Source organism: Alternaria ethzedia (assembly GCF_023757985.1).
Source record: "Alternaria ethzedia strain BMP 0044 chromosome Unknown scaffold_1, whole genome shotgun sequence".
Classification (NCBI taxonomy): Eukaryota; Fungi; Ascomycota; class Dothideomycetes; order Pleosporales; family Pleosporaceae; genus Alternaria; species Alternaria ethzedia.
In genome coordinates this window covers 1,460,783-1,474,329 of record NW_026056194.1, presented here as the reverse complement: position 1 = coordinate 1,474,329, position 13,547 = coordinate 1,460,783, and the positions used below count along the sequence as shown (strand labels likewise).

Sequence of the window (13,547 nt, the reverse complement as noted above, 5' to 3'; positions counted from 1 at the left end):
ATTGTCCGTTCTACTTACTGTGGGCTGTGGAATCTCGCACTTCGAAGGCAGCAAATGTCTAGAGTAAATGAGAAGGCAAAAGACCTCGATGTTGACTGCTCACCCTCTTGATCACCATCGAAAGACTAAGACAATGATCAAAGATTGCCATCAAATCATCCGCTAAGAACACAAATGTTCGCGTGAAATAAATTTTATTATCCGATAAATGATCGTGAGTCTCCAAGTCCCAAGCCCAGTCATCTCCACATCTAAATCCAAATTCGATCTCGTCCCTGTCATTACACATCCATTCAAGACTTGCCATACCAACAATCTATCTACATATCCCAACACCATCGCCATCCTGCATGTGCTACATAGTCGCGGGAGTGATCTAGTCCTCCTCCTGAGAATCAGCGAGAGCAGAGTCGGCGTTGCCAGACGAGGCGCCCTTGCCACCTGAAGCCTTTCCGTTACCAGATGCAGATGCGGCTGAGGCGCCGTTGGAAGCGCTGTTTGCACCTGTGCCCTTGGTGCCAGATGTGCTAGTAGATCCAGACGCACCGGTAGAAGCACCGGTAGAGCTGGAAGAACCAGTGGCGCCAGTAGCACCAGTAAGAGCGCCAGAGGCACCGTTTCCAGTCGCTGCACCAGCTCCAGTAGCTGATCCGGCTGAGCCTGCGGCACCAGCACCAGCACCGGCACCTGTGGCTCCAGGTCCTGTAAGGCCAGCTCCTGCGGCGCCACCAGCAGCGGGGCTGTTTCCACCGGCAAGAGGACCGTTGGCACCAGCAGCGGGAGCAGCGCCACCGGCAGTGGGAGGAGTGGGAGGAGTAGCTCCGATGCCTGCGCCACCAGCGGTAGGGGGAGTAGGAGGGGTTGCTCCAGTGCCCGCGCCGCCGGCTGTGGGGGGAGTAGGGGGTGTGGCTCCGTTGGCTGGGGGAGCAGGAGGAGCGGCAATGCCACCAGAAGTGAGAGGAGCAGGAGGAGTAGCTCCGTTAGGACCGGGGGCGGCACCACCGGCTGTGGGAGGAGTTAGGGGTGTAGCTCCAGCTGCTCCAGTACCCGCGCCACCAGCGGTAGGAGGAGTTGGGGGAGTGGCGGCTCCGGCACCTTGTTGACCACGGCCTGCGCCTGATATATGTCAGTGTCTATAATTGGAATTTTGGTGCTTTACATCACTTACCGGCTCCCTGTTGACCGCTGGCAGCTCCATTGCCTTGTCCCCTGCCAGCTCCGGCACCAGTTGCTCCAGTACCAGTAGCGCCGTTGGCAGTGGCTCCAGCACCAGCTGCTCCATTACCAGCTCCTTTGCCAGCGCCAGTACCAGTCGCTCCAGTACCGGTAGCTCCAGTTCCAGTGGCTCCGTTGGCAGTAGCTCCAGTGCCAGTGGCACCGTTAGCATTTGCTCCGGCACCAGCAGCTCCGTTCAAGTTGCCAGCTCCCTTGCCAGCCTTGCCAGTACCAGCGGCGGTAGCGCCTCCTGCCGCAGCAGTGCCGTTGTTTGCAGCGCCCTGGATTAAGTCAGTTTCGGAAATGTAGTCCAAGACGAGAGAGTACTTACGGTAAGAGTACCAGCACCAGCAGCTCCAGCAGCTCCGGCACCCTTCTGGCCCTTCGCAGCGCCGGCGGCAGCACTAGTCGCAGGTGCCTTGGGGGTAGTAGCAGCAGCACCGCCCGCCTTTCCGCCAGCAGCTCCACCACCAATACCGAGACCGCTGAGAAGGTCGCCGATACCACCAGCACCGCCAGCGGCACCCGCCGCACCCTTTGCGCCGCCTGCGCCGCCTGCGCCACCTGCACCGCCAGTCAAACCAGCGAGGAGCTGATCAAGTTGACGCTTGGCAAGACCTGGGAAAAGGGCAGCGAGACCTCCTGCACCTCCTGCGCCACCTGCACCACCTCCCAGAGCACCAAGTCCACCAAGGGCACCGAGACCGCCGGCTCCAGCTCCAGCTCCTGCGCCACCAGCTCCAGCACCGGTGAGAGCGCCGAGACCTCCAGCACCACCAGCCAAAGCACTCAGGCCTCCAGCACCACCGGCACCACCTCCCAGAGCACCGAGTCCACCAAGGGCACCAAGGCCTCCTGCTCCGGCACCTGCACCTGCCGCTCCACCGCCAAGGCCACCGAGGAGCGCGTCAAGTGTACGCTTGTTCTTAACCTTCTCGGAAGAGAGCTTACGGACCGTAGCGACGTAGTGTGCAGGCATCCTCTGGCCACCAGTGGTGTCAACCCATCGCTTAGCCATAGCAGTGTGATCGCAAGGTTCCTGAGCCGGAGCCGCAACAGCGGTCGCCGCCAAGGAGGCGATAAGGATGGACGAGTCGAACTTCATATTGGCGGATAGAAAGGATGTGAAGGAGGATTAAAGATCAGCTGCCCGGCAGTGATGTAAGTAGAGAATGTACAGGTAAGATAAAAGCCGACTAGCAGCGATATATACAAGGAAGAATGATTGAATAGAAGTAGAGAAGAAGACTGAGTAACCTGGATGAGTATCGAACTGATGAATAGTAATACTGCATGGAAAGACCTTCTCTATATATCATGCCCTCCATGGGGAACGGCCCGATGGGGTGGAGCATGTCCCGTATCAAACGGTGCATGCGTTCTAGCCTTTTGTTCGAACGTTTTGTCGATCGTCATGGTAGGTACGCTGTAGCATAGCGTGCGCGAAGACGCACATGCCTTTAGGCTGTTGTGCTGTCGCGCGGGCATGTGTCGTTTGGTACTGCAACGGGCGGACGCGAAACACTGGTCGTGTAGCTGGTTCCGCATACTATACGCAAAACATAATTGCTTGTTCGGTGGACGACTCGTAGCTTAAGCACGAAGTGTACCTTGGCGTCGCGTGGAATCGCTGGGGAAGCGCTTGACCTTGTAAATTCCTAATTCAAATCATATCGCGATGCCTTCCTCGCGCTGTCAGTGAGCCGTGATAGACGTGACAGCATATCATATTCCGATTTCTGTTTTTGGTCAATCGTCGACGCGTCTTCCGAGTGATGGTGTCGCTGGTTCCGTCGCAGCACCCGTGAAACGACAGCTTGGCGCGTTAAGTGTCGGCTAAGTACGCGTGTTTTGGTTTCGAAACTAAGGCAGATCGTGGGTGTAGCCTTACGACTGGAACAGTGGATGTACGAGAGCGCCTTTGACAGGTCCCGAAGGTTTCGTGAGCGACCTGGATTGAGGGTGAGTGATTAAGACGGGGGCAATGGATGGTGGGTGGAGTCCAAAGAAGCTTAAAACCTTAGCGCGCCGCTAGCCTTGGCTTTGAAAGACGGAAAGAGCGAACACTCAGGATGTCTTGAATCCGTGTTTGATGATATCCAATCGCATCTCTTCTCTGTCATACGTTCCACAATGGCACTGTCGCTGAACATGCTCCAACATCCCGTGCGCCATACATCCCTGATATACACCAAGATCTTGCCTAAACATCGAAGCTCACTATCTCCTCCTTGCCAGCCCTGTGACATACAGCTCACCAGGCTCTGCTTCTACTTTCCATCCTTCGTTGACTAACGTCTTCAAGACTGCAGGTCCCAGCTTTCCCCTTCCGCCCTCGCTGTGTCGGCCCAAACCTGTGATGATCCTGTATGCCTCGCCACCACCTCTGCGACCAGCACCGCCCCACTCGGGTATTCTGCGCTCGCCCAGACCGTTCCACCAAGCTTGTGTTCGTTGTTTGGCGATTCTCGTTGCGTCGGCCACAGTAACGCCATGGAGGTCGAGGTATGTTGGACCAGATTGTGTGGAAACAAATGCGTCGGCTTCGGCTGCGTTCATTGCTCTCAGATTGGCGTTGAGGTCGCGGCCTTCTTGTGCATAGTACGCGGCTGCTTGCCTCATGAGTGGTGTCGACTTACCCTTGCGGTAGGCACCTGATGCTTTCCCGAATGCGTCGTTTCGTGCAGCAGCTGTGGACATCGCGTCGCGTGGTCGGACAGAGGGAGTCAAAGTAGGGAGTCTCGTAGCTTCGGAAGGGTCAGATAGATCGACAGGAGCATATCGTAAGTCGAGTTTGATACCACCCTTTCCACCTGTCTCGCTAGCAGGTTGTTGGGTGAGGGATTTCGCTAACTCCTGGGCTTTTATCGTCGAAGGAGCAGTAAGTCGCACTATGGCAAGGGCGTGCTCCAGATCCATAGAAGGAAAGCCCTCGTTCAGTGTGATTGCATCCTGTACCAGTGCGGCATCTGGTTCACCCTCTTTCTTGTGTGCTGCAATATCCTTCTTTACAATGGCCAGCACAGTCGCCGAAACGGACGTTCCATTCGCGTGGTAAAGCGACGATACCGTCTTCGCTGGAAGACCCGTACGCGACGTTATGAAGTCCACATCTCGACTCGTGTTTTGCCAGCGATTGGTTGGCGCATCCGATTCGACGAGGTAGCTAGTACCCGCCTCCAAGGAGAGTCTCTGCTTCTTCTTGCTCTTAGCTTTCTTGCCTTTTTGCGGTACAAGATGGTCTTCTGAGAATGCATCAATACCCTTCGCGACTGGACCTTCTTCAGTAGGGCTTTTCCTACTATCATCGAAGAAGACTTGGTTCAACAGTTCATCCGTCGCTTTATCGTAATCGTATCCACACTTCTTCAGTGTGTACGTGACCTGCGCGAGCCGCAGACCTGGGAAGGTTTCCGCAAGCAGCAATTCTTTTGTGGAGACGTCCGACTGCTCAATATCCTTGTAGTACCCATCCTCCAGGGACCCTTCCGAGCCCCCCGACCGTCCGTTGACACTGAGTGTAGAAAATTCGTTCGATAGTGTCGAGTGGTCCGTCGCTACCGTTTGCGTCGTCCACGAATCAGCATTGGAGTCGACATCGGTACTGTGTTTGTCTGGGCTGCCTTGAACTGCGCCTCCGCTGCTGCCAGAGGGGTCAAAATCGAGGGCTTCGGCGTCGGCCGTCAACTTCAGGGGTTCGAGCAGTTGCCTAGTAAGATCGATTGCGTTCGGTTCTCCCGCGAAATCCGAGTATATCGTGTAAAGAAGAGTGGGGTCTATCGTGGGGCAGTATTCCTGCTGCAAGTCGCATTCCCGTTAGCGACGTCGCACAATTGTCTATTCTCGCGTCGTTGCATACCTCGAGGAGACGGAGGTCCTCATCCATTTTGGTTCTTGTAGTATTGACGTCTTCGGATGTGTCTATGCGGCGAGTGCATACTCAGACTGTATGTCGAGACTGTTGTAGTGTGTAGCACGATTATCTCCTCTTAGAGATGTGCGCGTTTGAGATGACACGGCGTGGTGTGGTAGGATGATTGTACGATAGGCGGGCGCACAGGCAGAAGTGCGTGGGGTGTTGTGGCAGAGTCGGCGCGTAGTCGCGAAAACCATGGGTCGAGGGGAGACACAGCCGAGCTTGGCGATCAAGACACACCTCACCCTTGCTGCAGCATAACGAATCTCGTCCGACAGAAGAGATTCAGAGTTTGCGACGTTCGATTCCCAAGCTCAATGAATTCTTCGCGCTGGCCAGATGTCACACGTCATCTCGTCTTGGATCCAACTGCGCGTCATCAACCGACTTAATCGACGCTAATGCAAGCGCCGCGAGGCTCAAGCGCGGGAGCCCTACCAAGCTTTCGACGACCTCACGATCCGATAGATACTCACCAAGCTGGACATTATCTTTCGTCCTCGCTGAGAGTTTCCGAAGAGTGGTGCAAGTGCCATCAGGAGGAGGCGTTGATCGGCTTGAACAACGTGATACATGCTACACAATAACCAGGACTGGTTCTGAAGCAGCACACCTCTCAGGCCTATCGCCAAATGTAAGACCTCATTTGATCGACTCTCTTCTCGTATCTCTTCAACGCCAGGTCCCATCTTCCTCGATAGAGACATGCCGTACCTGCCGGTCTCGGAGAATTCAACCTTGGCAGCACCGAGAGGTCAGCCTCGCGTACCCGTTTTGGCCCCCAACAGCGCTGCGCCGCTATCACGTCCATGGCGGTGCACCAAATTTGTGCCCAGACGCGCATGAGTTTCAGGCGGCCTATCGCATCCATGCTATGAGGTTAAGTACACCTCAGGCCTCCCAGATGCCGTGACATGTTGGCGAGTTTGATCCCCTCGCGTCTCTCATACTCGAAAACCGCATCTCCAACCCCAACTATCAATCAGACAACATGGCGCCCATCCAACGTCGCAACACCAATCTTTCGCTGCAAGGCACTGTAGCGGTCATAATCCTTGTCATCATGTTTGTTACTGGCATCTTCTGCACAGTCGTTTTTATGAAAATTTGTAGTACACAGCGGAGGCGCGAAAGGGCTATGCGCAGGATGCAGGAACAGAACGCGCAGTACGTCGGGGTTCAGTATACTGCACCACCGAGCGCCCCAAGCAGCGGAATCATGCCACCACAGTATGCAGGACAAGCGCATGTACCGACGGAGCTGCATGGAGACCAATACAAACACAATGGACCGCAGGAGTTGCAAGGAGAAGGGAGGCCTGAACTTGCCCAACCGCAGCAGATTGATGGCTATATGGCAGCAGTGAGTGCCGTTCTTGAAGTAAACATTGCGCTAGGACAAGGGAAGCTGATCTGTTATAGCCAACGGTCGACAATAGCGATCCTATCGAACTACCCGCGAATGCTATGTTGAATAATCACGGGAACAACGGAGCTGGAGGTTTTGCGATGGAGCAACCGCAACAACAAAAAAAGTCGGCGTTTGCGCGCATGCAAGCCATGTTCAAATGAAGACGTCAGGAGGCCCAGCAACGTGATGAAGATCACGGAAACAGTGTGCGAGCAAACGACGAATTCTAGGCAACTATAACAGCAGAGCTATCCACATGAGCTTCACGAGCGCAATTCGGCCACGGAATAGGAGTAACAATGGAGGAACTACGACATTGTCTCGCCTTCGCGGTGAGGGAGCCCGTCACCGCGTCTTTACGATCAGCGCATCGCTAGCATATACACATCATCCAGGCTCCTTCACTGCGACTTCCTGATTAGCGCCTTGCCAGTCTGTATATATAGGTCCACGACGACTATACCTCGATCAATCCTACACCCCCGCTTGACAATCGACACAAGCTATCTTGATAACACTCAAGCTCGTATCAATCAATTGTACTACCCACGACACATCAGCACCTCAAGAACCGTCACCATGGACCTCATCGACGCCAGCAACGCCCCTGTTCCCATCACCGTGGACCCCATCACTGGCAACACCATATCCGCCAACGACACCGGAAACACGATGGAGGACACCCAGATGGCCGACCCCGAAGACCACACCAACGCGGCGAATGACGAAGCCGAGGACTACTTCATCGACAACAGCCCCACCTTCCACGACTTCGCCACCCTTCCTCCAGACACCAAGGCCACAATCACCCGCCTCCTGGCGTCCGCTGGTGCCGCTTGGGAGTTCCGCTCCATGGCCACCCCATTCCCAGTCCAGTACCTCCCCGATCCAGACTGCCACAACTGGGGTCTAGCGCTCATCTCCGCGCTTAGCCGTCTGGCGGATATGACGCGCACTGGTTTCAAGTTGGAGGCCATCGCGTTCGTCATCAAGCACATGAAAGAGCGGAATGAGGTTCCTGGTAATACCGAGGATGAGAGTAAGATGTCTTCGAAACTTGAGAAAGGATTGCGGTGCTAATGATGTGCTTGAAGATATTCCTGCTTCGGTGGTCATGGCGGGTGACTTTGTGATTCGGCTTGAAGACGTCAACTTCAGCATCCGCAAGATGCGGAACAGGGTCAATAGCTACCGGCCTGCTCCACAAGGTCAAGGCCGAGGTCATGGACGTGGCGGCTACCGAGGTCATCGAGGTCGTGGTCGAGGTCGTGGTGGTGGAGCGAGGGGACGAGGAGGTATGATGGGCTTCCATGGTTGAAGTGTTGTTGAGTGATTGAGATCACCTGGCTGTTATCATGAGGTGTGGAGGAACGTGACATAGATGGTCCTGGTGTACTTCCTAGCCTTACTGGATGTACGTGGGTACTTGAAGATATATTGAATATCTCCAAGCCTTGCTATGATGCGGAACTCTGTGATTTCCGGAGACGTGTTGAAGACTACACATATACTACGCCAAATGCAAACCTGCCCCTGCTATACCCACCGTATGCGACAAACCGCAAACCCCTCACCATGATGAACAGCACCACTACCGCGCTCGCGCGCATAGCATCTCTGCCAGTAACCTTACTCGGCTCTATCCCTAGGCCAAATATCTCCTACATCCCCGCCGCACATGTCAAGCTTAAAGCGGAACATATCGTAATGGTGTTTATTTGTGTAATGCGACAGATTTGGCTGTACGTAGAGGGCTGGAGAGATAGCAGGAGGCGAAGGAACCAGGTTGACGAAGACAACGCGGAAGATAAGAGACAAGCAAAGAGGCGCTCGAAGAAGAGGAGAGCAGTTGAAAGGACGAGTAAGAATACGGGTAATGGCCGGAAAGTGAAGATCGTTATGAAAGGGAGGTATACGCTGGTATTGCAGTAATGGACTGGTATAATATGGCGCATGAAGCCAAGTCTATATGCATTTCCAAGCTCTAAGACGTCGCCAGTGTAGTCTAAACATGTTTGCAACACAGTCAGTCTAATGGTACCCTTACATGAAACGGCGAGCACCTGAAATGCTCTCATCGTTATCTGACTCGATGTCCTTGTTCACCCTAAGGCATGGGTCATCTCCCGATTCGCTTTCCGATTCACTGTCCGATATCTGGGTCCTGGCATCCGGTTTCGCCCAGAATTTGCCTTGCGATCCGCTGTCCGATTCGCCGTCCAATTCATTTTCTGATTCGGTATCCTCATCCATAGCCCCAATAATATCCAACTGTAACCCCGCTGTCTTGCACGCGTTCTTGATTTCCCTTGATACTCCGTCTTCGCCCTCAACCACAACCAAAGTCTTCCAATTCCTAGCAACGATATCCTTCTGCTCGATGGTAGCCAACAAAAGGTCTGTGACCTCAGCGTCGCTTCCTAGTTCGTTGAAGAACTCGAGTGTGTCCATAACCGGCGGGAGACCAACGGAATGAAGACGCGGTTTCTTAGATGACTTTCCAAATAGCTGGTAATCCCAGTTCAGGCGCAACGTCTTGAGCGCTGCAAACTCGCGCATACGTAGTACCTTGCGTCCGGTAAGCGTTGGGTGATCGATCGTTATGCTCTTCAAAAACTCGGCTTGTGACTGAGCAGCCAGGATATAGTCCCCAACGTTATCAGAGCTTTCTTCCAGTTCTGGCTCCGGTTCTTCTGTTTGCGTCATGACAAATTCCTCTAGCGCTTCCGGTAGTTCGAGGAGATCTCCAAGCGAGTCGTCGTTAATATCGCATTCGATCAAGTGAAGTTGTTTGAGCGCAGTCATGTGCGGCCGCTCAATGTGATCGAAGCCCTTCTCGTCTAGCTTAGCTCTGCGGATCGTCAAGGTTTCCAGCGTAGGATGGGCGAAGATATGTATGTTCTCGCGGAGGTCCCAGTAAGCATCATTAGCGCATTGGTAGAATAGTGAGCAAGACTTCAAGCAGGCGAGATCGAAGGGTCCGTTGAACAAGGTACCGATACCGTGTAGGAGCACGTCGGGGACGGAAATATCGAGCTTCTCCAAATTTGACATTATCGATAAAGTCCGTGAGAGGCTATCTGAGCGCTTGGGATCCAGGTATGAACCGGCGACAGGTGCATCAAGCGCCAGTTGCGACAGCTCCGAAGATGGGTAGGCCAGCTTGATTTCATGGATGGCTGAGCCGCGGCGCGGGCGACGACTCAATGACTCGCTGAATGTGAGGTGCAGCTCTGGAGTTTCGAACAGAATGCTCTTATATAAGACGGCGTCACTGAGGCGGTGGCATCGTTTGTTGACGCGCGATACGTTGCAGAGGTCGCGTCTGGAAAGGCAACCAACCGCCTCGAAGATGTGGAGCAGCAGCTCATCGGGCAGCGCACTCAGTCTGTCGCGTAGAACGACGTCGGTGTTACTGTCTTTATCCAACGGCATATCTGATACTAGTGTATCGATGCGAGAGAGAGGAGACGAGGAATCCATGCGCGAGGTACTTCGCAACCTTTGCTGCGAACACGTGGAGTTGGCCTGACTCGCTGCAGGTGGAATGCGGGGAAGCTTGTGGAGAGCCGCCGATCTTCAGTCAAGGTACAATAGAACGATATAGAGGAAATGCTGCATAAGAGTAAAGTGTCAAAGTCGTTGTCGTAGACATTAGATGACAATGTTGGAACACGCAAGTCTAGGAAATGAAGGTACAGTGGTGATACGTCCAGTGACGGGGCAGGAACAGCGATGAGCGCACGGCCCGCCACGTGCGGCCGGTCCCATGACATCACCCAAAAAACCTCATCCCTCATCTGACGCTTGCATTCCCACAAATGACATCTCCAAACGACCTGCATCGACTTTCGGTTATATGTTGGCACGGGTCTAATGATGGAGCATGCATCTCCATTTTACACTGCCCAACTATATGTCCAACCAGTAGTAGCAATTTTAGGCAAGGGGTGGACAGCCGCCGGCAGGTGGCGCACGACTGTATCGTGAACCTAGGCTCACAGGCAGACTTAGCGACTGACGCTAAGCTTTTCAAAGCCGCGGGCACAAAGTAGCTTAGATCTTTAGAATGATATTTAAGTATTACGTGGAACTCAGTCGTTTCGATTCCGGCAGTGTTGCTTATCATGCTGCGTAGTTGTTCGTCTGCGCCGCTCAAATGATTATAACTTAGATTTGCATCGATCAGACATGTGAGAAAGATCCATGCGTTCGACGAAGACTCGTCTGTGCTAATAAACTTATGTCTCGCACAAAAGAGCTTGCGTTAGCACTGTCGGACGGAAAGCACGTTGAGCAAGCAAGTTTTGGTGTGCTGGGTTAAGGTACTTAACCACAGGCGCGAAAATATCACAAGAAATCTTAAGGGCTTGGAATTATCGATTGTTGCCACCGCTTTGCTTTTCGATGCTATATACCTCTTCTCAAGATGGTGATTTGGATTGCCGAAGTCTTGACTGGCTCGCCTCTCGCTATATAGAATAGTAATACCGGCGAATACCGACCATGGGATTATATATCAGAGCCACGTTTGTAGTATGCCATTCCCAGTCATCTCATTGGTCTCTTATTCGTACTTTAATTATTTATCTGCACAGCCTTGGTTGGAAGATCTCGCTACCACCATCTTATCAGATTCTTAAAATTTGGAATCCACACACATTAATGCAACACTTCGACACGACACATCTACCAACTCTCTTTCCACACCAACATCCAGACATACGATCCAGCCTACTCAGAACTCTGGAGCCTACTCTTAACTCTTCCGGTCGGAACTACCGCCCTTCTTTTACGTCACAGTACCTAGGCAGCCCCCCTGCAACACATTCACCCTTGGCAGTGTGCTAGATCATCGTGATACAGCACGAGCCTACTCGCAGCACTGCGCCTGTATAAATACGTGGGAAATCTGCCGAAGAGAAACGAATCACCGTTAAGAAAAAGTCTCAACTGTCAGAGAAGTACATCAGCGAGACTGAGCAGTCGACCACCCCTTTTTCCTACCAGATCATACCTGTAAGTCTTTGAAGCCCGGTTTGATAAACAAGACTGACTGATATTACTAGCTCTTGAGATCGACAAAGATGTCCGACTCAAGCTATTCCCGCTCCCCCAGCCGCGATTCCAACGACTCCTCCTCCCCTCCGCCCCTCTCCCCAAACGCTCAGCTTGAGCTCGCCCTCGCCAGCAGGTCCAGCCGCGCAGTCCTCGCGCACTGTCTCGGTCTCTCAAGCCTCGACGGCGTGCCACCCTCCGCCAAGAACATGATCGTCGTCAACTTTGACACCGAGAACTGGGAGTGCAAGCAGAGCGCGCTAACCGAGATCGGCGTGTCCACGTTTGACTCTCGCGACATGCGCGCACTGGCAGGTCCGGGTATGCATGGTGAGGACCTGCTGAAGCAGGTGTACTTCTACCATGCGCGTATTCTCGAAAATGCGCACTTGTTGAACTTGAAGTGGTGTCCTGGAGATCCTGAAGCGTAAGTACCATCTCTTTCTTGCTACACTGAAGGACGTCAGCTAACAGTAACGCAGCAACCGCTTCGGCACTACCCGTTTCCTCACCAAGTCCGAGGCCAAGGAAATGCTCACCGCCATGTTCCAATGGCCTGTCGACGATACCGATGCTTCGAAGGGCTTCTGTCCCGTTGTTGTCATGGGCCATGCTCTGTCTGGCGACATGTCCATGCTGAACTCCACGCTGGGCTTCAACGCCATGGCTCTGGGTACTGTCGTCAAGGTCATCGACACCCAGTACCTGGCCAAGGAGTGTAAATACGATTCCTGGGGCGGCAATAAGATCGGGCTTAGTACCCTCGTTGGCATGTGCGGCTTCTCTTATCGCAATGCCCATACCGCTAGCAACGACGCGGCTATGACGCTCATTGCTGCTGTCCAGATGGTGCTGCCTCCCGAGTTCAAGCCCGAGGACGGCCGTAATCTGCAGGAGGTCATTGATACCATCGAGTTGCTTAGTCAGCAACAACAGTGGGGCTGGGGCAGTGACCTCTTTTGTCTCCGCTGTGGCAAGTATGGCCATACCAAGAGGAATTATCAAGGCAAGCTTTGCTACGCAAAGGTCAAGTGTGACCACTGTGCCTCTTCCCAGTCAGACAAGCGCAAGCAGGCCAAGGGTACTCATATGACTGAGCGTTGCATCTCGTATGCTATGAAAGGTCCTGAGGTCTCCTCGATCGAGAAAGTCGCCAATGCGGTGGCTGCGCTTGATCTTGCAGATTTCTAGAGGTGTAGGTAGTGTGTCGGATTGAAAAGATATGGCACCCTGTAATGACCGCATTTCTTGGCGTATCTTTACACTGTCTGTAGGATACTTTGTACTTCAATCTTCTGGAATTTGCCTGGGTGTTTTTGAGGATGTCCGATGTTGTTCCAGATAGAGATAGTATCCACTATAGGTGATCCAAGAATGCAATATTCTTACAAGAATTCGTGTAGGTGACCGTCTTTTTCGACATTTCGATACGACGTTGATGACCCATCGCAACGAGCGACTCACAACTTCCGAAATCCATTTGTACCCATACAGTCAGGTCTTCTCGCAAAAGAGAAGCATCGTCAGCAAAAGAGCTTGCGACACAACGTTGTCACGTGCGATTGGCGTAGGATATCGAAGCGGTGCAATACCGCAAAGCTTAGCTCGTAGAGAGGACACGTCGGTGTGTAGGCGTAGCTCTAGCAAGCACGAGATTGGCTGTTTGACAATCGTGTGGGTCGTACCTTGGATAGCTCTTTTAGTATAAGTCTCTTAATCCGCTCCAGTGGACATAGCCATGGGAGACTGATATTGAACCCATGATCCGCTACTTCAGGTGAGCTGAGGCCACAACTTATAAGTACGCTGCCATTGCCGACAGATTTGCCATCTACAGATTGCGAGCATATATCCAACGACTTTTCACCAAGATTTTCCTCCTCCTTCACTTTCACTACCGCCCCTCCACGACGACCCTGTTTGCGCGGCGGGGGCGGGCCAAGGCAC

At 53.3% G+C, this 13,547-nt stretch overlaps 5 protein-coding genes across 5 annotated transcripts; 2 read left to right on the top strand and 3 right to left on the bottom strand.

Annotated features, from left to right (window-relative positions):
- Nucleotides 1-376: 376 nt before the first annotated feature.
- J4E87_000467 (uncharacterized protein) lies at nucleotides 377-2,320 on the bottom strand (the record flags this gene model as incomplete). The annotated part of the gene is made up of 3 exons (XM_049372124.1): nucleotides 377-1,110; nucleotides 1,169-1,496; nucleotides 1,547-2,320. The coding sequence occupies 3 exons, from the start codon at nucleotides 2,318-2,320 to the stop codon at nucleotides 377-379; spliced, it is 1,836 nt and encodes a 611-aa protein (XP_049238258.1).
- A 1,115-nt stretch (nucleotides 2,321-3,435) lies between these two features.
- Nucleotides 3,436-5,101, bottom strand: J4E87_000466 (uncharacterized protein; the record flags this gene model as incomplete). Its single annotated transcript, XM_049372123.1, has 2 exons — nucleotides 3,436-5,013; nucleotides 5,075-5,101. The coding sequence occupies 2 exons, from the start codon at nucleotides 5,099-5,101 to the stop codon at nucleotides 3,436-3,438; spliced, it is 1,605 nt and encodes a 534-aa protein (XP_049238257.1).
- Nucleotides 5,102-7,121: 2,020 nt separating this feature from the next.
- J4E87_000465 (uncharacterized protein) lies at nucleotides 7,122-7,843 on the top strand (the record flags this gene model as incomplete). Its single annotated transcript, XM_049372122.1, has 2 exons — nucleotides 7,122-7,581; nucleotides 7,722-7,843. 2 exons carry the CDS (start codon nucleotides 7,122-7,124, stop codon nucleotides 7,841-7,843), a joined length of 582 nt encoding a protein of 193 aa, XP_049238256.1.
- A 742-nt stretch (nucleotides 7,844-8,585) lies between these two features.
- Nucleotides 8,586-9,977, bottom strand: J4E87_000464 (uncharacterized protein; the record flags this gene model as incomplete). Its single annotated transcript, XM_049372121.1, has 1 exon — nucleotides 8,586-9,977. One exon carries the CDS (start codon nucleotides 9,975-9,977, stop codon nucleotides 8,586-8,588), a length of 1,392 nt encoding a protein of 463 aa, XP_049238255.1.
- A 1,652-nt stretch (nucleotides 9,978-11,629) lies between these two features.
- Nucleotides 11,630-12,791, top strand: J4E87_000463 (uncharacterized protein; the record flags this gene model as incomplete). The annotated part of the gene is made up of 2 exons (XM_049372120.1): nucleotides 11,630-12,027; nucleotides 12,083-12,791. 2 exons carry the CDS (start codon nucleotides 11,630-11,632, stop codon nucleotides 12,789-12,791), a joined length of 1,107 nt encoding a protein of 368 aa, XP_049238254.1.
- Between the last annotated feature and the right edge of the window lie 756 nt (nucleotides 12,792-13,547).